Source organism: Sceloporus undulatus, chromosome 4 (genome assembly GCF_019175285.1).
Source record: "Sceloporus undulatus isolate JIND9_A2432 ecotype Alabama chromosome 4, SceUnd_v1.1, whole genome shotgun sequence".
In the NCBI taxonomy this organism is placed as follows: Eukaryota; Metazoa; Chordata; class Lepidosauria; order Squamata; family Phrynosomatidae; genus Sceloporus; species Sceloporus undulatus.
The window spans coordinates 44,431,758-44,455,571 of NC_056525.1; the positions used below are offsets into that span (position 1 = coordinate 44,431,758).

Here is a 23,814-nt window from a genome sequence, read left to right on the forward strand (position 1 = left end):
TCTGCAACTGTTATAAAATAAAAATCTGAATGCCTAGTGTACCATCTATAACTTCATAAAAGATCTATTGTGGTTACTAGCCAAAAAGTCAAAAACAAAGATCTATGAGAACATAGATTCTTTGCCAGACTTGGACAGCTAGTACAGTCAAAATTGCAATATGTTTACAAAGCTGAACTGGTAGCACTCTAGGCATTCCAAGACAGCTGGTCATATTCTGTATGACGAGATCACAGTTTAAAGAGAAGGGAACTTGGAGCATGACTGTAAACTACAACATTCAATACTTTGGTAATGTGAAACCACACAGCAGCTGCCCAACCTATTCTGCAAAGTGCAGGAGTTTTCCATTTCTTCTTCTAGCACTGCTTCAACTTATGGGCAGTTCTAGCTGTAATGTAATTTGATCTCCATGTGTATGTGTGTTTTTCTCTCTTATGACAGCTTTCATATGTGCTTGTTCATCCATGTATCCGAGGACCATGGACATGGTTGGGAATCTGCATCTTACCTACTTATTTTAAGAGCAGAATAAATTCACGTGATTCTTGCCATCTGCCTGGCAGAAAAAAAATGGATCTAAGAATACACATGTGAAAGATGATGGCAAAGACTGATTTGTTACAACACTTGCTTGGAGCATATGCAGATACACATTTACAGGATACTTGTTCAGAGAAAGGTTGGATGGGGTTAGGTTTGTGAATTTAGTTCAAATGTATTAGGTTAACCATATCCCATTGCAATACTGGCACTGTCCTGCCAGAAAATAGGTTGCTATCTGTCCAGAAACATCCAGTTTCCACATTCAATGTGCACAGTTTGGCTTATTTACAATTAATGTAGCAAAGTACCCTTATAAAGTTTGTGGGGAGCAATAGAGTCAATTTTGTTTTTCATTACTATGAAGTCTGAGGGAAAGAGAAGGGGATGAGGAGTGATGCTGCTGTTGATATTTTGCTTTACCTGTTTAGCAAAGCAGAGGAGCAGAGGAGTTTACACTTTGGGTGGAGTTTATAGTTGAAGTTTGCATGTTTAGATGAAATAATAATAATAATAATAATAATAATAATAATAATAATAATAATAATAATAATATTTTTTATTAATATACCGCCTTGTGGCAAACCAATCCGGGCGGTTTACAACATTAAAATGACATACAGCATAAAAACAATGTATTTCCCTCCCCCCTTAAAAAGTTATTAAACTGCATATCTAATTTAAAACCAGAATAACTACTTAAAACAACAATAAATTAAACAGAATAATACCAACCAATAAACCACTGTAACTTCAGTTCTAAAGAAAAGAAAAGGGGGCTTTGGAGACATTACTGAGGAGGGGGGAGATCCTGAGATCCTGAGGCCGGGATAGTTCAGTCTGGGAAGGCCTGCCTGAAGAGATCCGTCTTGACAGCCTTTTTGAAGCTGTCCAAAGATGTTAATTGACGGATCTCGTCCGGCAGGCCGTTCCAGAGCCTGGGGGCGACAGCACAAAAAGCCCTCCGGGAGGTCGCCACAAGCCTCAGTTTTTTAAGCTGCAACAAGTTCCTCCCAGAGGACCGGAGGGCGCGGGGAGGATTGTATGGGAAGAGGCGGTCTCTGAGATAGCTTGGACCCAAGCCATTTAGGGCTTTAAAGGTAATAACCAACACCTCGTACTGGGCCCGGAAACCAGTAGGCAGCCAGTGGAAGGACCTCAAAACCGGAGTGATATGGTCCCTTCTAGATGTTCCTGACACAAGCCTGGCTGCCATGTTTTGAACCAGCTGTAGTTTCCGAACCAGGCACAAGGGTAGCCCCATGTAGAGCACATTACAGAAGTCAAGGCATGAGGTTACCAGCGCGTGCACAACAGTCTCGAGATCCCTTACTTCCAGAAAAGGGCACAGCTGGCGTATCAGCCGAAGCTGATAACAGGCGCTCCTGACTGTCACATTCACCTGATTTGTCATCAGGAGCGATGAGTCAAGGAGCACCCCCCAGACTGCAAACACAGTCACCGGAGGAGAGTGTGATCCCATCCAGGACTGGTGGTTTCAAGCCAATTCTTGGTTTTGGGGCCGCTACCGTGAGCACCTCCGTCTTGTTCGGATTCAGCTTCAATCTGTTTTTCCTCATCCAGCCCATTACCGCCCGAAGACATTCATTGAGAGAAGAGGTGCCATTAGAATTCGAGGCCAACGAACGAGACATGGAGAAATAGATTTGGGTGTCATCAGCGTACTGATAGCACCCAGCACCATAACTCCGTATGATCTCACCCAGCGGCTTCATATAGATGTTAAACAACATTGGGGACAAAATAGCTCCCTGAGGGACCCCACAAAGGAGCTCCCTCTTTCTGGAGCTACTGTCCCTGAGCAGCACCCTCTGGGACCTGCCTGAGAGGAAGGACCGGAACCACTGCAATGCAGGGGTTAGAATCCTTCCATGATAGGAAATCAATAGTTATCAGGGTTTCAAATTACAGGTCTTAGCACATCACAAGCACACCTAGAAGTTCCTGTCCCCTTTAGACCTTTTCTACCACAGGAAGTTTGACAGTAAAACCAGTGAGGATAGGGATGGTGATGGTAGAGTTTGTGTATGCATCCCTATAGCCCTTTACCATTTGCATAGGAAGCATCCTGTTAGTGAATACGTGTGTGCAAATGTGGCTAATGTACAAATACAATGGATCCTTGGTATCTGCTGGGTTTGGTTCCAGGACCCCCTGTGGATACCAAAATCCATGGATACGCAAGTCCCATTAAATACAATAGCATAGTACAATGGTGTCCCTTATATAAAATGGCAAAATCAAGTCATGGATTTTGTGGATGAAGAATTCGTGGAGGGCCGACTAGATGTCTCTTTTTGGATGGAGCACAGGGAACTATTTTTTAGCACTTTGTACTCCTTTGGAAATGTGCCCCTCTGGAAGCTGTCAAACTCGGGGAGAGATAGCACCAGCAGTGGCGGCGGCTTCTTCTTCTTCTTCTTCTTCTTCTTCTTCTTCTTCTTCTTCTTCCATCATCATCATCATCATCATCATCATCATCATCATCATCATCATCCTGGTTTCCCCCCAAAATTCAGATACAAAGTAGATTGCAGATTTAAAAACTGAGGTTTACCAAGTACACGAGTGGTAGTCAATCCAGACAATGAAGACATGGCTGTCCTGGGCTCTCAGGTGAAGCAAAAGAGATACAGTTGGCCCTCCACATTTGCTGCTTTGACTTTTGGGTATTTGATTACAAGTATTTGCGGTTTTGATTAATATATTCTTACTAGGAATCTCTAGGTCCTCCAGTGCAACTCTGCCAGAAGTTGACAATGGAGTTGTGCTGAAGAGCATAGAAGTTCCTAAAGAAATCACTTCTTTAGGCATTTGTAGGTCCTCTAGCATGATTCTATGATCAACTTCTGGTAGATGTGGATCATAGAGTTGCACCTGAGGACCTGGAGATTCTTAGAGAGGCATTCTTTCAGGTAAAAAGAATAATGTTTTTTTTATTTGTGGTTTTTCCACATTCACTGGCGTTCTTCACCCCTACATCAGTGAATGTTGAGGGAGCTCTGTATTTGTGACCTCACCCTGATTTCGTCCCCCACAAGCCAAGACCAGCTGCTTTTTCACTGTACAAATTGTCTCTCCCCTCCTTACCAGTAAGTTACAACAACAGCAAGATCCTTTCCCAGGGTCTGATAGCTATCAGAGGAGAGGATGTAGAATTGCACAGGGGAACATTCCATTCCATCTGCTTGACATAGGATCTTGGCCATTGCCTCTCTGTGCTTCATATGCCTTGAATTCATAGAGAGGGCTGTGAGATTGGTTTAATTAATCTGGGAAACCAAGGAAAAAGCATTAACAAGAAGCACCATACTCAGGCAAGGCTAATAGCCAGGGAGTTATGGTGAATGGTAGTATTCCACGGGGCTGGGAGCCCACACCAGACCTTTTAAATGGATAGATTTTGGGGAAATCACATTTACAAATTATTCTGATTCACTTGTCACTGAATCATAATTTGGAAAGCACCAGTTCTGTGGCAAATCTGAGGTCAGCAGTGGATCGTGTTGGATCATTTTGTGCAGCTTAAGGGAATGGAGCCCAGCTGAGTCAAATCAGAGCAAGGATACCAGCCATACTCAGTTTTTATCACCTCATTGTGTGCTACTGTAAGGAGGCAAGAACAAAACAACAACAACAATAAAAACGGTCTGAAGAAAAATAAGAAATGTTGTTTCAGGGGGCTGTATGGCAGTCTGCAAAAGACTGGAATATTCCCTCATCCTTGTCAGTAGGAGATTTTGGTGGGAACATTCAGGTGGGTTTGCCTAGTTTGCTAGATTTTTGTAAGCTCACTTTCCCAAACAAATGGAACTTTTTGAGCTAAGGTTCTTGTGAGGGTAGCTATTATATTACACCATTCTATTTTGGGACTGCTTTTGCCATAGTGTTGTTGCCTTACATGTACTGTACAATCTTTTAAGGGTCAGTTGCTCTTGCTTTACCAGTCGATTCACTCTCATGGTGATATAAGTGGAGGGATGAGTGTGAGGAAAAACTGATTTCCTCTCTAATTGCATGTATGCATGCAGGAAATTTCCATTGTGTTTAGAGGAAGCCATATAACACACCAGATCCTGGTTGATCTTGGAAGCTAAGGAGGGTCAGCCCTGATTAGTACTTGGAAGGGAGATACTCAATGAATACCCAGCTGTATTTCAGAGAAAAGAACTGGCAAAATTACATCTGAGTATTCATTGCCTAAGGGAGCCCTATGAAATTCAGGGGGTTGCCAAAGGTTGACAAGTGACTTGAAAGCACATACACACACATGCTGGATCCTATATGCCCTGGTCCCTCTAGAAATGGTTTCTAAGCAGCAAATACACAGGGTGCTCAGAATGTATCCTAAACCCATCGTTTAAATGATAGTGGTTTGTGCTCCAGAGTAAATAGCTAGCGTGTACTATCTGATATTGAATACTGCTGAGAATTTCAGTACAGTTATATTTTATAATTAATTAATTAACTGATCTGTACTGGTAATAGCCATTATTACTGTTCTCATTTGAATTAATGTTGTGGGGAAAGGATCCAAAGTAGGTAAGGAAAATGCACTCTGCAAATGCACTGGGCGCAATATACTAAGGATTCAAATCTACTAGTGGAAATTTAAGTAATCCTGGTGACATTCTGGCATTAATGAACAACAGGATTACCCCTCATCCCCATGGTGCTTTTCTGTTTGTAGAGCCAAATAGGCTGTCTGAGAAACAAGATACAGGATTAGATACGATCTTTGATTTGCTCCAGTTGTTCTTAACTTTTTAATTACACTGCATACGCAGGAGTTCATAAACTATTAGTTTTAGAATGCAAAGGGCTCTTGTAGCACCTTTGAGACTAACAGAAAGAAAGAAACAGGTAGCATGAGCTCTCATAGACTCAAGCCTACTTCTTCAGATGCATTTAGAAAGTCTGAGGGTACTTTGCAATTCAAGAGTCCCACATGATTGCAAATTTATCTCCCTTTCTTTCTACCTGCAATTGTTGCTGGTGATAATATTTAAATACTGCAATTGAAGTTTCTATAAAAAGGAGAGTTTTGCTATATTTTTAGGTGGGAAAAATACCCAGAAAGAGGATTGTCTGTTAGTCTGGCCTTCTAAATCCTTCCGTCTCCCTCTTTTGCTAAAGAAGCCAAACACTGCCTTTTCTGACAATTATACATGGGCTGCATGAGACCTCTGGGACTGCAAAATGCAGCCCCACTGAATCCCTTCAAAGCCCCCAGCCCTGCTCCATTTTTTTGTACATTTTGTTTACTGGTATCTGGTCAATTCTTCATCCCAAAGTGCGAGAAGTCAACTCTAACTAGCTGCAACTGTGACTGTTTACTTCTCCCACCCTGTGAGTCCTCCCCCACCTATTCAGCTTTCACAAACAAACAAACAAACAAACAAACAAAGAGACTGAAGATCAGTGCACTAAAACATGATATATGACCCACTGTGGCAGTGTGGGGAGGGAAATGGGGAGCTTCCTTTGACGTTGCCCACCTGAGGTTTATGGCCTTCTGGCTAAAACAGTAGGCTGAATTTAACAGACTTATCTGTTTTATATAGTGGGAGGGTTGCTAAATGCAAGCCACAGTTCACTCTCAGGAGGCTAAGTTATAAGAAACCTATGAATAGTTTCATTGTACAGTAATGTGTTTTTGAGAGGTTTTAAACTGTTATCTTGTGTAGTTGTCTAAGCATATAAAAACTAATGGCTTCTTTGATATGTCTTCAGGCTCAGCTGATGAGGACTGCAAATGGTACATGGACAGAAATGGCTCCTTGCATCATGGCTTCGACTGCTATTTTCCCTATTTCTGCTGTGGTGACTGTTATCATCGTTACTGCTGCACCGACCTCAGGAAACTCATCTCTGAGCGGCAGCAAAAGCACTGCATGGCATTCAAGTAAGAACATTTGAAAACTAAGTAGACTGGTAGGAAGAGATATGGTTGTTATGCTTTAAGGCTCTCTAAAGAATAAGGTACAAGGGGTGGATGAGAGGTGGAAACTGATGGTTTATATTTTTTTGTTATTAAGAGTTAAATGAAATTCTGTATTAAATGCACAGTGTGCATGCACCTTAACATTTGTGTCCAGTGTGTCCAGATTGGCTTTCTACTGATACCATAATTGAGTTAGTTCCCACTGAGGATCTACATTGAGGAGTTGGAGCATAACTCATGAGTTATGCAACAGTTGCACAACTCTGTCTTGCTAGTGAATTGCAATGTTGTGCAACTGAATGCACAACCAAATATTCACACACATTTGTATGCACGCTGAACACTGTGCATCTATGTGCAGCATGTATGCACATCAGTTTGCAGTCCCAGCAATGCACAATGTGCAGTGGTAGCACATCTGCAACTCAACTTGTGTTACCTTGAACTGAATATGTTCATTCTGTATTGGACAAAAATATCCAACCTTTTTTGTAGGGAATCTTACGCATGTGTAAGCTACCAAGAGGATTCAGGCCTTTATGTTCTTTCACCTATCATCAGGATAATTAAAGGATAGTTGGAGGATCTAATCCAGTCTTTCAGTGCTGAATCTTAAATTAAATGTGAATTCTTATGCTTTCTAATTTTGAGTATAAGAGCAGGGCTGAGTCTGTTTTTAAGCAGAGTCAAAAGTAATCTGGTATCTAGTTTACTTGTAAAATGCAGAGTAAATATTTCAGAAAAGTTAATGTATTGGAATACTGTAGTCACTAATGTTTCATTTGTAATCAAATGCTGCTGCATGCACAGCCCAGTTACCATCTCTATATGTTCCCCATAGCCCAAGAACCATTGCTGGCATTGCTTCAGCTGTGATACTCTTCGTGGCCATTGTTGCCACCATTGTCTGCTGCTTTCTGTGCTCCTGTTGCTACCTGTACCAGCGACGGCATCACATCCAGACACCTTATCAAGGTAAGAAAGTTCTTACTGTTGTGGACAATACCTTTCTTCTAGGCCAAAACTGAAGATGCTGTGAATATCCATAGTTGACACAGTCTAATGCACATACTGTATATTTGCCTTTGTGTTTAGGATTATTATCTGTGCTTGGGGCAATCAAAAAAGAATTGCTGCAGGATGTGCCAGCCATGTATAGCGGTAAATAACTATAAAAGACTGCAGAGGTCCTCCAAAATTTCTGAACTCAGCAATAGAGCATCTCAAGCTGTCTGGTGTGGGTGACCAGCAATAGTTTTTTCCCGTGTGCCAGGGTTTAGTACCATGTTAATTCTCATTAGCTACAATCTTTCTTTCATGGAACTCACCAGGGACTAGTAGACTGTGGTTAAGGGACTGGCACTGGTCCATGAAGCACAGATGGAGAAATAGATTGCTCCAAGGGGATGGCTGGGTTACTCCTTGGGATCAAGCCAGTGAGCTGAATTGCCCCAAATCCCTTCCCCCTCTTCTGAGGTCATCAAGTCTTCCCCTCCTTTTCCCCCTTCTCCATGCAGAGAGAAATATGGAATTCTTGCTTCTTTCTGCAGAGTGAATGTCCTTGCTATCTCCAGTCTCAGACTGGGGAAATCCAATCTGTTGCTCAGGAATCCTGTTTCTGTCTCCAGCCAAATTCTCCATTGGGAACACAGATGAGAGGGGAATTATGCTTTTATCTTTACTCACAGATTGCTCCTGCTCTAGATATTATGATACATCTGTCTCTCACAATGGAGTTTAAATCATATAGAGAGTACTTTAATTATGGAATGTGATGGACATGAAGCCAATTTCATACATATTAATACATCTATATTTTATAGCAGGGCTTAAATTGCGCAGATGAGCTTTCCGATGGAGAATCTTTCCAGAGGCATCTGACTTAGTTGTTGTGCAAATACTGTACTTGAGTGATCCTTGGTCTGATGCAGGAAGGCAATCCTCATATAATATTTTGTTCAGGTCTTGACACTGTCTCCTTTACAATTCTAAGCCACTAATCTCCTCAAAGACATTATAAGATGTGGGTCTCCAGGTTACTGTGTGTTTTCAGCTGTATGTGCTCTGTAGCTCTTCTGCGAACATCCATCTTTACCTGGTCCATTGAGAATTTGCAGCATTATCTGAAAGCAATGTTGAAAGATCATTAGTGAGATTTACAAAGATCAATAATCTGCCTTTTCCCAAAAGATATGTGCTTGTACAGACATAACCAGAGATATTTCAGAAATCTAATCTCATGTACCCAAGGCCCAGATCTCTACTTTTGCAGTCTCTGGAAGCTGAAGGTCAGAGATTGACTTTTGTTGTCAAAGAATAAGTGCAGTCTATTTATCATGAAAAAGATTTGTGCAGGTTTGGTCACCCTGTCTTTGCCAGTACTTCTGCTGACTGCAGTCCTCTGCACTATCCTCTGCAATGTTGCTCTGAAAGATCCTGCAACAACCAGGAGCAGCTTTTATATTTACCATTTGACAGTGGCCAGTAGATAGATCCGGATCTTCTGACAGACCGCAGATTCTGTTAGATGTCCCCTTCTTTGTTATATTTTTAAAATGCTTTTAAACTGTTTTGTTTCAGCACTTGTTTTTTTTTTTAATATGACAGTTTATTTAATTGTTAAATTGTTTTTCATTGTTATAACTAATCAGTTTTTAGTTCTGTTCTGTTTTCATGTTGTAAGTTGCCTAGGAGAAGGGAAGGAAGGATATTGAATCAGTCAGTCAAGTCCGTATCAAAGTGTTCAGCAGTAAACTGGAAGGATGTCTTCCCCTAATTACTTAGGGAAGCAGAAATAAAATGATGTCCATCCCCAGTTATATTGATGAAATGAAGGACACTATAAAATAAGAAGGAAGGACTATGAGCAGTTTTCAGTTCTGGTACTCAAAACAAATTCAAGATTTAGAATTCTTGAATTCCAAGTGTATGTTTGTTTCATACCAGACTCTGGTTTGAGAACTTGCTGTTCTACTAAAAATAAAAATGGATTTCAAATTTTGTAGTCTCGGCCCTCCTGTTTTCTGTGATGGAGTGATTTTAAAGTGGCATTTCTGAAGTATGCTTGCACTGGGTGGAGTTGCAATGCTCAGGGCTTCACTTAGAGCAGCAGCTCAGCAAACGCTCAAGGTAATTGTGTTTTTATTTTTATTTTGGTTCCAGGTCAGGAGATCCCATTGTCTGGCTACCCTCCTCAGCCTCCAGGCCCTTACCCTATGGATCCCAAGGCAGGACCAGCACCATTTCATCCTGGATATGCACCTGTGGCTGCATACCCCCCTACAGCCCCAGCTGCACAGTATCCTCTATACCCACCTGGGCCACCCTATTACAACCCTTCAGGTAAGAAAAAAGTGTGAAGCAGCAATTTATCGTTGTTGCTGTGTGCCTTCAAGTTGTTTCTGACTTACAGTGACCCTAACGTGAACCTATCATGGGATTTTCTTGGCAAGTTTCTTCAGAGGGGGTTTGCCATTGCCATCCTGAGGCTGAGAGAGTGTGACTTTTCCGAGGTCACCCAGTGGGTGACATGGCTGAGCCAGGCTTCGAACCCTGGTGTCCAGCGATTAACGCACCATTTTTCCTCCCAAGCTGGATGTGGGATGTACATTTAAATAGGTGGATTTTATCACGCACACCCGTGCCCAGGCAGCGGGCATCCCATATCCGATCCGGGCTTCTCCTGCAGGATGCCTGCTGCCTGGGCACAGAGGTGTATGACAAAATGCGCCTATTTAAGTTTACATCCTGTATCTAGCACAGGAGGAAAGGTAGTACAATAATCTCCTTAGACTCTGGACACCACAATTCAAAGTCTGGTGCAATAATCTCTGTAGTCCAATACTCAAAACACTATACCAGACTTTTTCCTAATAAATGGGTCTTAAAAGCATCTAATCCCCATTATTGGGCAGAAGACCCACCCTAGAGGTGAAAGTATTACAAGAGGACCAGCTACCAAGTGGGAAAGGGAGCATTGTAGCATTAATTGAATAATTTTGGTTTTAGACCAATATTTCCAGGATAGAGGTTAGTTGAGAAACGTTCTTTTGGCTGGTTCTAATTGGGGGGGGGGTCTTATGTGTGTTCTACACTGTGTTACTACCTACTTATATCTCAGAAACCTTTGTGACGATCTTGCAAAAGTTACTTTTTTGAGGATAACTCCAAGAACTCCCTGTCAGCCTGCTAGGCTTACTGGATGAATTCTGGGTGTTGCAGTGCAAAATAAATAAAGATATAAATTGCACCAGAGATAGGCAAATATGCAGCCTTGCAGCTATTGTTGCACTGCAACTCCCATTTGTTTGGACCAGCCTAGTAGGAATGCTGGGAGCTGCATTCCAAAAATATCTGGAAGGCCATGTTTTGTCCACCCCTGCGCAACATACAGGTCGGTGCCTCCAAGATATATTCTGAATATTGGTGTTTTACTTTTCCCCCCCAAATAATTTTTATTAAGGTTGTATTGAATAATGTTTATAAAAATATACATTATTTACACAGCATACATATTGACATATTGGTGTTTTACTTTTGCTTTCAGCTCCTCCACCCTATCTCCCACCACAGACATCACAGGCTAGCACCTGAGGAGAATCTTGCAGAGACTATGCAATGAAAGCTTTTCTCTCTGGGCCTGTCAGATCCATCTCCGCAGAATTTGTATGGACTTCCTGATGCACTGGAATTCCAGCACAAGCTTCAGTATTGGCCAATTTCCTTACTAGCTGCCTTTATGCTCTGCATGGTAGGAAGCATTATGACTACTTCTTTGCTGCCAGCATTCCCCACACTTCGTGCCACTGTCACTGAGGGAAGCACCCAGTCCTCTTCATTTCCCACCCAGGCTCAGTAAGTTATGGCACCAACGCAGATGACCAAGGCTGGTACAAATGCCATCAATGTTCCCCCATCCCAAATCCACCTCAGCTTCTTCAGTGGGAGCTGGTAAAGCAGCAGTCTCAAGACAACAAGGGGAGACAACTTTTCACCTGGCAAGAAGACAGCCTTTCTCACATAGGGACATTGCTTCTCCCTTTTTCCTGATAAAGCATGAGGCTCAGTCATGTGGCATGTTGTACACTTCTGCCCATTTGTGGTTTGGTGTCTTCAGAAAGACCTGATCCTTTAAAAAGATGGATGCGAGAGTGCTAGAATATGTCAAAATTCCAGAGGAACTTTATACTGTTACACATCATTGAACCACATGGGTATCAACGTGGTTGGTGTATGGAATGGATACAATATGGAAGTCCTATGTAGCCTACTCTGAGCTATCCAAAAGGAAAATATTAACATAAAGTATAAATTGGAAAGGGTGTATGAGCCTAGAACATGGGTGGGGATGATGAGGCTTTCCAATTGTTGTTGGATTGCAACTCCTATGATTTCTAGCCAGCATAGACAATGAGGGAATGTGGGAATACTAGTGCAATATCTGGAGCCTCCTACTTAATTCCATACCTAGAGCAGAACCCTTGCAAGAGATGGGATGAGATTCTGGGAGGAGCAGGCAAAGTGTTGTCTTACGTGGTGCTTAGCACAAACTGAGGAAGTTTCAGTGTCTTTGTAGGATTTGAGGATTTTGAGGCCAAGTGTCCCTTCTGTCCTTCTTTTGCAAATTTGAAGGGACATTTCTGAAGTTCTTTTGCAAACTGAGGCTGTGTTTTCCTTGGGCACTGACAAGGGAAAAAAAGGCAATGAAGGTACGGTAGATGGGAATACTTCAAATTTTCAGGGAGCACAAAAAGCTGGTTGTCATGTTGTGGTTTCAGATGAAAGCTACACTGAAAATGTTGCATCTGTTTTGTAGAATAAAATGAAGCTTGGATATCTGGAAGTGAAAAACAACTGTTGATGTGTGCAGGGATATGAAGTCTTTAACCATGATGAGACAAGCGGTAGCCCTGTTTTGCTAGTTTGTACATGTTAATTCAGCTAAAAGTACTGGCATTGCCCATTTTTTACCAGTGAAGCTGAATGCAAAAAGTACCTGGAAGATTCAGGAGCCTAGAAATGTTACTTGTTTGGACTACCGCTCCAGAAATCCTTCCAGCAAGCATGACCACTGACTGTACCAGCTGGGGCATTCTGTGAGGTGGGAGTCACCAAAATAAAACTTTTTCAGACTCTGGCTGGATCTTGCACTTAATGGTGGAAGGGTGGCTTGATTGAAACTAGCTTAGCAACAAAGTCCTCACATAAATGAGGATACCCTGACCATATGGCTGAGAGGAAATTGGAGATAGGAGTATGGCATTGATTAAAATCAGATAGTCAAATGCAAATAAACTCAGTCAGCTGTTTTCTTTCCCTGTCCTTTAGAGTCTTTTTCAGGCTCCTATTGCCTTTCCTTCCTACTTCAGTTCCTTTTGAGAATAGCCAGTAGCCAGAATCCTGTTCAGGCTTTGTGCTAGCATAGCTAGGAGTTGCAGTAGTGGATCTGCTTTGTATGATGTTATGGTAAGTAGGTATCCAGTACCCCTTTACATGAGTTGTTTGCCCAGTAGTTCAGTCGCTGTCAGATGGCACCTGAGTATAGCTTTCTTTCCATCCAAATAGCCACTGATGTAAAAATATGTGTAAAAGATAGTGTACTCCCCTGTATAGAAGCTGATAGCATTGCCAGTTAAATCTTGCAAACAGCAGAATAAGAGGATCAAGACAGGCTGTGTAGTACATGCAGGTCTATTCCAGTAGTGGAATACCTGGGTTCAGCTCAGGAGGAGCAGTCAAGGGACTGTCACTGCTACCTCTTGCATTTACTGCCTAAAACAGTTGCTCATCTCATTCTACCCAAGGATAGAACTAGTTCTGATTCTAACTCAGCCAGTTAATCCATTCTCTTTGTTTCCTTGATCTGCACCTTTATATAACATTGATTACTTCAGCTGTCTCAGCTTTGTTTGTGGTCAGTAGGGATGGAGCATGTCCACTAAGATCTTGAAAATGAAGTTCTCTCTCCTTTGTAGCAAAGCCACATTTGCTGTAGAGCTTCCCAGTGCTTTGTGTGTATTCTTGCTGCCCTATAGCTCACCAGTCTGCCACTCAATCTTGTCCTTCCTCTCAGACAAGGGCAGTATTCTGTCTGTGGAGATGAGAATGCAAGGTAATGTTTCACCTGCTGCAGGGATACTTTGCCTTTTCTCCAGATAGTATTGCAAACTGTGTTTAATTTTCTTAAAGCAAAATTAAGGCCCCAGGAGAAAGCAGTGTGGGTGGGTTTGGGGAACAAAGGCACCATGCAGGGTACAAAGGCAGTCCTTGTGCAAGGTAGGGTGGGGGAATACATTTGCATGATGATCTCCCAGCAGTGAAGCAATTCACCAGGGGTTCACGACACTTAGCAACTAGGGAAGTCAATGGCCCCATTGTGAAGAAAGGCAATGCACTGTGCATGTGGGTTTTTATGTTTTTTTGCTTTGGGCTTTGTCTCTCAAATAAAGCACAATCTTGCAGACCCAGAGCTTTATTACCTAAGTGTTGAGAACATCCTCTGGGTGTCTCTCTTTTCTTGCGCTTTGATGTCTTTGAGTACTGTAAGAAAATATCTGAATTGGAGGCAGGAGGGATTTATAGCCTCAAACCCCTGAGCTCAAGCCTTTCCCCCCCACTGTGTGGGGATGACCTGTCTGTGTTCCAGCAGCACTTACCACTGCTGTGTCATGTAACAGTTAGAATGGCAGGTGTTTGCATCACAAAATGTTTGCTAAAATGTGGATTAAACAAGTAAATACTAAAGCTATTGCTTTCTCTCTCTGTGTATTGTTCTACCAATGTAGGTCACTTAATTTTGACACACATCACTATAGGATCTGTTGCAAGATGCACTCCTTCTAAAATTGTATTTTTTAATACCAGAAGTGGCCAGGTGTTCATTTTCTGGAGGGTGGTTATGCAAAATAAGGACCCTTTCATAAAGGAAGGTTTCACAAAGTAAGAGAATGACTCTTCCTTCAGACTTCTAGCAATATTTTTGATTCTAACAAGTTTGGGGGGATGAGCCCAGGCCCATGAAAATAAGGGTGCATGTGTCTGTGCTATGCATTCTACTTCTTTGGCCTCATACCAAGTGGGTAGAATGAGGTGGGCAACCCAGGCTAAGATGACTTTAGTCCTCCAGATGTATTGGTTATTAACCCTCCACTAGCTTTGGACATCTGGTTTGGACTTTTTCAGACAGACGATCTGGACAACCAAAGGTTCCTTGCCTCTGGCATAGTAGACAGATAGTCCTAGGTCCAAAACACTGCAGAAATAATCCAATTTGAGACGGCTTTAACTGCTAGGGAATTCTGGGAACTGTAGTTTTATGAGACATTTAGTCTTCACTGTCAGAGAGCTCTGGTGTCACAATAAACTACAATTTCCAGGATTCCCTAGTTTTCCTGCACTGAGTCAGGGCAGTTAAAGTGGTCTCAAACTCATAGAATCATAGAGTTGGAAGAGATCACAAGGGCCATCCAGTCCAACCCGCCTGTCATACAGGAACTCTCAATCAAAGCAGCCCCGTCAGATGGCCATCAAGCCTCTGTTTAAAGACCTGGATTATTTCTGCTGTGTTTTAGACCTTAGACAATAGTGCTGTAGCAGGAAAAAGCTTCCTTTTTCTTATTTTGGAATAATAAAGAACTTTGTAGGGAAAAATGAGAATAAGGAGGTGGGAGAGAATGTGAGTGAGGCCGCCTTTGCTTGTGCGAAAAGCACCCAAAGGCAATTGAGAGATCCGGAAAACAATATTACAGCAATATTTTCCAAACACTGGAAAGCTTCACTCATACTTAAAATGGAAATTCTCAGTATACAAGTTAGTACAATTGTATACATGCCTAGTTAGAAGTAAGGCCCCTTGAAGTCAATGGGACTTATTTGCAGATAACTGTACACAGACTTGCTTTGTAAAGGAAGAAATTGTTTTTTTTTAAAAAAATCTAGACCAAATGATTCTAGCCAAAGTATCTTTAAGTAGCTGATCCCCATGGCAACCAAGCTTCAATTTGGATCTGCAGCCTTGATATAAAAGAAAAAAAAACCTTCAGCTTTTTCCCTTCCTGAAGTCCAGTGTTTTATTTACAGGTTTGTTCTCTTCTTCCACATTACAGCACTTCAGATCTTCCTCTCTGTCTTTGAAATACATAGTTCTTTCAAGAGGCTGTCCCCCAATCTAGATCAAAAGAAGCATCTCCTGCTCTTGACTTCCTTTGCAACTGTTTATCTGATGAAGTCAGAAATCTCCCTAGAAGCCAGGATGACAAAACATAGGCTGTCGTACTTTGGACATATCACGAGAAGGCATGAATCATTGGAAAAAACAGTAATGCTAGGAAAGGTAGAGGGAAGTAGAAAGAGAGGAAGGCTGCATGCAAGATGGATGGACTCTTATAGAGTATGAGTTTGCAGGAGCTGAGCAGGGCAGTGGAGGACAGAGGGTCTTGGAGATATCTCATCAGCTGGGTCGCCATGGGTCGAGATCGACTCGAGGGCAGTTAACAATAATCCCATTACGAGACAACTCTCTCTCTCTCCATATATATTTAGGAAGCCTACAACCTAACTAGTGTTATACGGATCATATGTTCTTGGATCACTATTGAGTGATCTTAATGTCCCAAAATGTGTTTGTCATTAACAGGGATGTTTTTTTCACAATCTCTCTCTCTCTCACACACACATACACAGAGGTGTTTTTTTTTTAATTTGAAATAAAAAAGACAGTTTTCTAATGTTTGCCACAAGAAACTTTCCTTTTACCACTGAATGGATTTTGTCCAGGCAAAGAAGCCTAACAGGATTTTTCTATCCCAACAATTTAAGTATTTCATGCTAACACTATGAGAAACTGTTGTGTGTGAAGGAGCTAATTTTTTTCCATCTCTGGGACCCTTCAGGGGCCACACTGACTGGCAAAAAGTGGGGAGAGACACAAGTGGTCAGAAGTCCACGGCTGTTTTTTTTTGGGGGGGGGGAACACACACAGCTGTTTAATGTGAAGCACTGCAGGACTTCCCTGCAACTATTTAAAAGGTTATTTAAAAGCCACTCCAAGAGGCTTACAGGAGAGGTAATGCCCTCTTTTTGTTGGATGAGGAAAGTAAAGAATGAATTTCATGTAAAGTAAGATGGGACAATAGTCCCATAGCCAAGTCCTGCCTGATTACACTCTTGCCTTTCACTAGGGGATGCTTCCTTTTTAAAATACCATACAGTATACAGTATAGTGAACTATAAGTCGACTTCATGTATAAGTTGAGGGCAGGTTTGAGGGCCAAAATTATGAATTTTGATATGACCTGTGGATAAGCTGAGGTTAAGACTTAGGAGCATATAGTAAAGGATCTAAAGGATGAAGCAAAGCAAAATGATGTCAAAGAACTTAGAAAATTCCAGCAGATATAACTCTGGCCTGAGAGAGACGGGGCAAAAGGGGCGTGGCTGTGGCGATACTAGGGTTCCAGACCATGCAGCAACCGTACAGTCTGGACCCCTAGTATGTAATGGCAGTGGCCTGATGGTTTCATCCCGGCCGCACAGCTGCCACCATTTTCATGTAACAGATGCATAGTGTCCGCACGTTGTGGCACAACAGTTATTCACGAGTGTGCCATTGGCACACTCGCAACGTAACCCAGGCGCCAGTAAAAGAACCCAGAAAAACCGGGTTCTTTTAACTCCAGAGGGATGTTGTGTGGTCTAGTGGCTGTGGTGTCCCTCTACAGATAAAATAGGCACCTGCAGACTACCATTTTCCAGCGTTCTGTACCGGCCCTCTTTCTGTTTTCTTTTAAGGCTGGATGGATGAGAGAGTAGGGGGGTCGGTGCTTCCAGGACAGATTATACTCATTCCTTTCACCAGGGGATAGTTCCGTCTTTTAAATAAGAGTTAAGATACAATACTTACATTGACCTATGGATAAGTTGACCCATTTTTTAAATCAATTTTTTGACCTAAATTTCTAGACTTATACATGAATATATACTTCCAGTACCTACATTGACCCATGGATAAGTTGACTCAGGCTTTTGGTGTCACTTTTTTAATTAAAATTTCTAGACTTATGCATGAGTATATACAATTCTCCCAACTTGTAAATAAAAAATTGCTGACTTAAAATTTCACTGATTTCAAAAGAAGAGTTAAATATGTGCTTATTATAGAGAGCCTGAGTGATGCACTTGGACTATGCCTCTGGAGACCAGAGTACGATTCTCTGCTCAGCCATTAAACCCATTGAATGGCCATGAGCAAGTCACACGCTCTCAGCCTCAGAGGAAGGCAATAGCAAACCTCTGAATAAATCTTGCCATGAGAACTCCATGATTGGTTTGCTTTAGGATTGCCATACGTTGGAAACAACTTGAAGGCACACAAGAACAACAAAGTGCTTCACCATACTTATCTATGATCAAATCATTTCATTAAAAAATTAAACTTTACTCCCCCAATCAAGTTACAAAAGACAGAAAAACAGTACAGCAATGAAAACTGCCATGTCCTCCCACATTTGGGCAGTCAGGATGAACTGACAGTGTTTCTTCACTTGAGCACATCCAGGGGATAGCTACGTTGGCCATATAGCCAATTCAGTAACATCAAAAATTCACCAAACAGCGATACCTTTATTGGAACAATCAAAATGCAGAATTTACGTGTTGCAAGTCTTCGAAGTTCCACTGGCTTCTTCATCAGGCAAGGTGTTAAAAACCATACAGGAGGAAAAAAATGAATATTTTAGTCATAGGCCTGCATTCTGTTGCTTTGTTCTTAGTTCAGATGGTATGGAGTGGTATCCTTTGTAGGCTGGCACCTCCTTCTGGCCATGGGAGATTCTCAAGGTCCAGGAAATGGGTTTCTCCTGTATGGCCTGATGAAGAAGCCAGTGGAGCTTCAAAAATTTGCAACATGTGACATGTGAAAAAAAAAGTTTGCAACATGTACTGTATATGGAGATTTTGGTTGGCCCAATAAAGGTATCATTGTTTGGTAGATTTTTGATGTTTCTGTTTTCACTTGAGCATGAGAGGTAAGAATCCACCACATGGGGGCATTGCTGCATTAGGTGAGCCTAAAGCTAAGGGTGCTTCTGCTGCTAGTGCATTCATTGTACACCTATATTATCTTTCCCCCTTGATGGATTTTCATGTGTGGCAACATAGAATAAAAGCAGCAGCAGTAGTGGAAAAACATGGGATGCTTAAAGATGAATGATGTGTCCAGAGTCTTGTGGCACTTTAAAAGTTTAACAGCTTTACCAATGCTGGATTAGTAAAGACATGCTGGATTCCAAGGAAACATCTCCCTTGAATTGCAAATGGACATTGAATTTCTTTGACTTTGAAAATCTACCAGTGACCGCATGGCCAAATAAAGGGCAAGGTGCCAGCCTGCAGATAGCCTTCCTACTGTCTGAACTAAGACCAGAAACAGAAAAACGCAGGCCTAAGATGACTAACATCTTCAAATTTTTTTCTCCTGTTTGCCTGATGAAGAAGCCAGTGTGACTTGGAAAGCTTGCAACATGTAATTGTGCATTTTGGTTGGTCCAATAAAGATATCATTGTTTGGATGCAAAATGATTTACCAAGGCACAGTCAAAAACCAGAGACTGCTTGCCATTCTCCATCATCTAGTAGCCCACAAAACCTTATGGTAATCAATCTGTTAGTCTCTAAGGTGTCTCAGGATGACTTGCTGTCTTTCCTAAGATCCAAAAGATCCAAAGCAGGATAGTGAAAATCCTGCAGCCCTGTTGCAGAATGAAGGTGACTGTTTTTCATGCTGTGGGATAGAAAAATGAGATGGTACATTGGGGACGGGGAGGGCTTTTTGGTTTTGTTATCCTCTGAGATCATCTCTTTTTGCATAATGGTTTGGAGAGCAGGGCAACAAACCTTCTCTCTTACCTAGAGGGGTCTGTCCACAGTAGATTTTGTAGCAATTAAATATTTTCAAGGAAAATATTTCAAGGAACATGAGGCCACTGTGGTGAAGTGGTTTAAGGATGACAATGGCAAACTCCCTCTGAAGAAATGTGCCAAGAAAACCCTAGGATAGGTTCACGTTCGGGTTGCCATAAGTCAAAAACGACTTGAAGGCATACAATAACAAACAACAAAAGGACAAAGAGCAGAGAAACCTTTCTGTAATCCAAACCATTGAAAACTTTACATACTACCTGAAGCTTGTTAAACTGGCTTGATTTCATTGCCTTAATTCTAACTATTGTGTCATCAGTGGCTTTCCAACTGTTTACAAACAGAGTGTGATTGTAAAATGTACAGTTTGAGTTCAGTTCAAATTATAAAGTTTCTCCAGATATTAATCAATCGTGACAATTTTTTGTCTGCATAAATAAATAAATAAATAAAACCCTTAAAACCTGGGTTTTTGTTGTTGTTTATACTGGTTTGTTTGGTGATTTTTTTTTTGCATTAATGCTTTAATGAAAAAATTGAATCCTGCTTTTTATAGTACTACTGTGAAAAAATATTTTATGTATTCGACAGCTTGATCTAATGTGTTAGAAAGCTAGAAATGTTATGTATTAGAAAGCTTTATGTATTAGGAAGATAGAAACCTAAACAATGAGGAAATTGAAGTAAAGAGTTCCCATACCCTGGAACAAACGTTTTAATACTTTCCAACATTAACAATCCATGGCTGTTGGGTTTTGATATGATTTGCATCTTTCAATAAAACTTTGGGAATTACATTGACAAGTTAGTAGCCTATACATAGGCATATAGGACCACACCACACCAAAATACATCAATATAGGACTAAATCAGAAAATTAACAAGCTGCAGTTCAGACGTTATGGCTACTAGCTGAAATAATAATTGTCCTTTAAAAAGTGCTCTTTCAAAGCAAGTTGTTTTGGTTGAACTTATGGGAATTGAAATATTTGTTTCTGAATGGCATTTCTTGCACTATAAAATAAAGTGATTAAAAAGAGGCAACCAACACTGGATACTGGTCTAACAATGAACAACTGCCAATGAATTGTTAAAGTTAACATGTTTGAATTCAGACATTGCTGTTCCAGTAAGGAAAACAGAAAATATTAAGAATAGCCAATAAAAATAAATAATAATATTTTTTAAAAAGGAGTGTTTTTTCAAAAGTAATTGATTAAATCAACCTGGTTTAAACCAGCAAACCCTGCATCAGTGTAGATAGCAGCAGCAGCAGAAATATGGGACCTTGTTATCCACTGGAATTTGGTTCCACGGTCCCCTGTGGATAACAAAATCCGTGGATGCTCAAGTCCCATTAAATATAATGGCAGAGCAATATAGTGTCCCTTATATAAAATGAAAAATCAATATTTACTATTGGGAAATTATACTTTTTTGGAATATTTTCAAGCCGTGGATGCTTGAATCTGTGTATAAAAAATCTGTGGATAAGGAGGGCCAACTGCATGTAGAAAATGTCATAAGAAGACCAGGTTTAGACTCAGAAGAACGGGGAGTGAAGATGGAAGGAACAGCAACAATTTAATGTAAGTGGACGACTCCATAATACTAGTGGAAAACATCACAGACTTGGGCCCCATTCACACTAGCGTTTTTGTAATGAGTCGATCCAGGGAGATTCAATGATGCGATACCGAATCAAAGTTTCCATTATCTTTACCCTGATGAAGTTCACATTACCATCTGTATCGATTTAAAATAGAGCTGCCATTTCAATTGTTCTCGGTTTTTTTTTTTTTTTACACTCAAAAAAAAATGATGTTTTTTTTTTTCACTTTGCTTCGCCCCCCCCCCCCCCCCCCGTCAGCCTCAGAGGATGGCAATGGCAAGCCGCACAACAACCCTTAGCAAGAAACCCTGGGCTAGGTTAGCCTTGAGGGGAGTCACACTCTCTCAGCCAAGAAACCCCTGTGAGTTTAAATGTAGGGTAGAAATGCAATATAATATGTCTGTGCACCAACTTGGGAGCAGAGTCTGTTGTGGTTTTATTTCTTTGGAAATAGGAAAAAACAAGCTCTAACCCACAGCACCGCTGTTAGGTTTTTGTTTTTTTAAAGTGTCAAGCAAATCACGCACACTTTTGTCATACGGATGACATGAGTATTTAAAGGTGCTGTCTACTGTGGTCATGCAATAGCAAAGATGTGCATAAGCTGACAAATTTTATTTATTTATTTATTTTATTTATTTATTTATTTTTAAAAAAAATGTCTAATGTTGTTCCCAGGAGAACCCCCTCCCTGGCTTAGGTGAGCTCTGGGCTGGAAATCAGACATCCGTGCAGATAAGGGCAGAAAAGAAAAAAAAAGACAGGCTGCACTTTAAAGAGATCACTTTCCAAAGCGCGGGAAGTTTGAATCCACTGTATTTGTGCTTTTTTCACTCCTGCAACCGAGTGCCGAGATGGAAAAACAATGGCGCTTGGCTTGCAGGGAGAGAGCAAAGGAGTGGGCATGATCTGTCCCCTGCACATTAACCCCTCCCTCCTGGATGCCCCGAATGGGATCGGGAGCAAGTTCCCATTGGTGGCACCCAATAAAACCCAGTGTTTTGGAAAAGCAGCGGGGAAATTCTCATTCCCAAAAGAACTGGATTAAGGGGGATTTGTCCTGCCCCCCCCCCCTGATTTTAGGGCAGGAAAAACCAGCGCAAGTGTGAACAGTGCTGACAGAAAGAAAACCAACTGCTTTGCAATGTGGTGTTGGAGAAGAGTGCTGAGGATACCATGGATGGTCAAAAAAAGACAAACAAATGGGTCCTGGAACAGATCAAGCCTGAACTCTCCCTGGAAGCTAAGAGGCTGTTGTATTTTGACCACATCACGAGTTGACATGGCTCACTAGAAAAGACAATATTGCTAGGAAAGGCAAAAGGAAGTAGAAAGAGAGGAAGACTGTGCATCAGATGGATAGATTCAATCAGGGAGATCAATGGAATGAATTTACAGGACCTAATCAGAGCAGTGGAGGACCAGGAGTCTTGGAGATGTCTCATCCATAGGGTTGCCATGACACAGGGATGACTTGAGAGCAGTTAACAACAAAACTGAGAAAGTGAAGGGATTTTGTCTGCCTTCCCTTACCACTACTGCAAAATTCTGGGGGGAAAGTGCAATGGCTAGCATAGCACACCAACAGGATTGAGGCTAAACATTGTTTTTGCATAGTCAAAAAATTGAAGTGTTTGAACATAATCATTGAATAGTTTTAGCCGGGTCATGCAACCTGATATTATGAAAGTAATACAGCTAGCTTTTCTATTTTCAAGTGCCGCCTGTGGGACAGTTTGAAATGTGGCACTGCCTTTCAAGAACCGAGGGGCATCTGGTGATAGCAGAAGGTCCACTGGGTGTTCTCATAACAGAAGACAGCTGCCTATGTGCTGTTAGATGGTAAATAACATTGTGGCAATGACAAGAGGACCACAGGTGGAAGGAGTGCCAGCTAAGGCAAGGACTGTCTGTCTGTCTGTCTGTGAATGTAGTATAGCACAGAGCTTGGGAAACATTACGTTTTGGATTAACATTTTCAGAATCCTACTGGCCACACTGACTGGGAGATTCTAGGGTTGCAATCCAAAGCTTAAATCCTATTGTTAGTCCTACTGAGAGTAGACCCATTGATTAATGGCTGCCAATTAGTTTCCAGGCAAGGTACAAAGTGTTGGTTACTACCTTGACAGCCCTATATGACTTGGAGCCAGATTACTTATGGAATCGCCTCACATGTATAATCTGTCCTGTACACTCAGCTCTTCTAGGGGCATTTACTCCAGTCAGCCAGGACTAGGTTGACAACTGTCAGCCAGAGGACTTTTTCTTCAGCCACCCTTAGATTGTGGAACAACCTGCCAGAGGAGGATTGACAGGTGTGACTACACTGTCCAAATTTAAAACAGCACTGAAGACCAGTCTCTTATGGCAGACTTATTCAGATGAGTTTTAAAATGTGAATTTCTTGTTGCTGTTGTTTACCTTCAAGTCATTTGTGACTTATGGTGATCATATTATGGGGTTTTCTTGGCAAGATTTATTCAGAAGAGTTTTGCCATTGTCATCCTCTGAGGCGGAGAGATCATGACTTGACCAAAGTGACCCAGTGTGTTTACAAGGCTGAGCCAGGATTCAAACCCTGGACTCCAGAATCTTAGTCCAGCACTCAAACCACTACAGAATGTCTTGTTTGTTCTTTTAAACTATTATGTGTTTAAATTAATGAGTTTTAATTCATGTTGTTTACTGCTGATTTGATGTTGTTCCCCACCCAATCCATGGGTAGAGGCGAGTAGGAAATAAATATTATTCTGCCTTATGGTTTGTTAAATGTAAT

General features: G+C 41.5%; 1 protein-coding gene across 1 annotated transcript in view; it reads left to right on the top strand.

Annotated features, from left to right (window-relative positions):
• SHISA4 (shisa family member 4) overlaps positions 1–14,251 on the top strand; it is a 34,809-nt gene extending 20,558 nt beyond the window's left edge. Inside the window, exons 3-6 of the mRNA XM_042464275.1 lie at positions 6,298–6,469; positions 7,350–7,483; positions 9,671–9,850; positions 11,055–14,251. Of these exons, the coding sequence (XP_042320209.1) occupies positions 6,298–6,469; positions 7,350–7,483; positions 9,671–9,850; positions 11,055–11,101 (533 nt within the window). The 3' untranslated portion in view covers positions 11,102–14,251. The remainder of the gene's footprint in view (positions 1–6,297; positions 6,470–7,349; positions 7,484–9,670; positions 9,851–11,054) is intronic.
• The last annotated feature ends 9,563 nt before the right edge of the window (positions 14,252–23,814 follow it).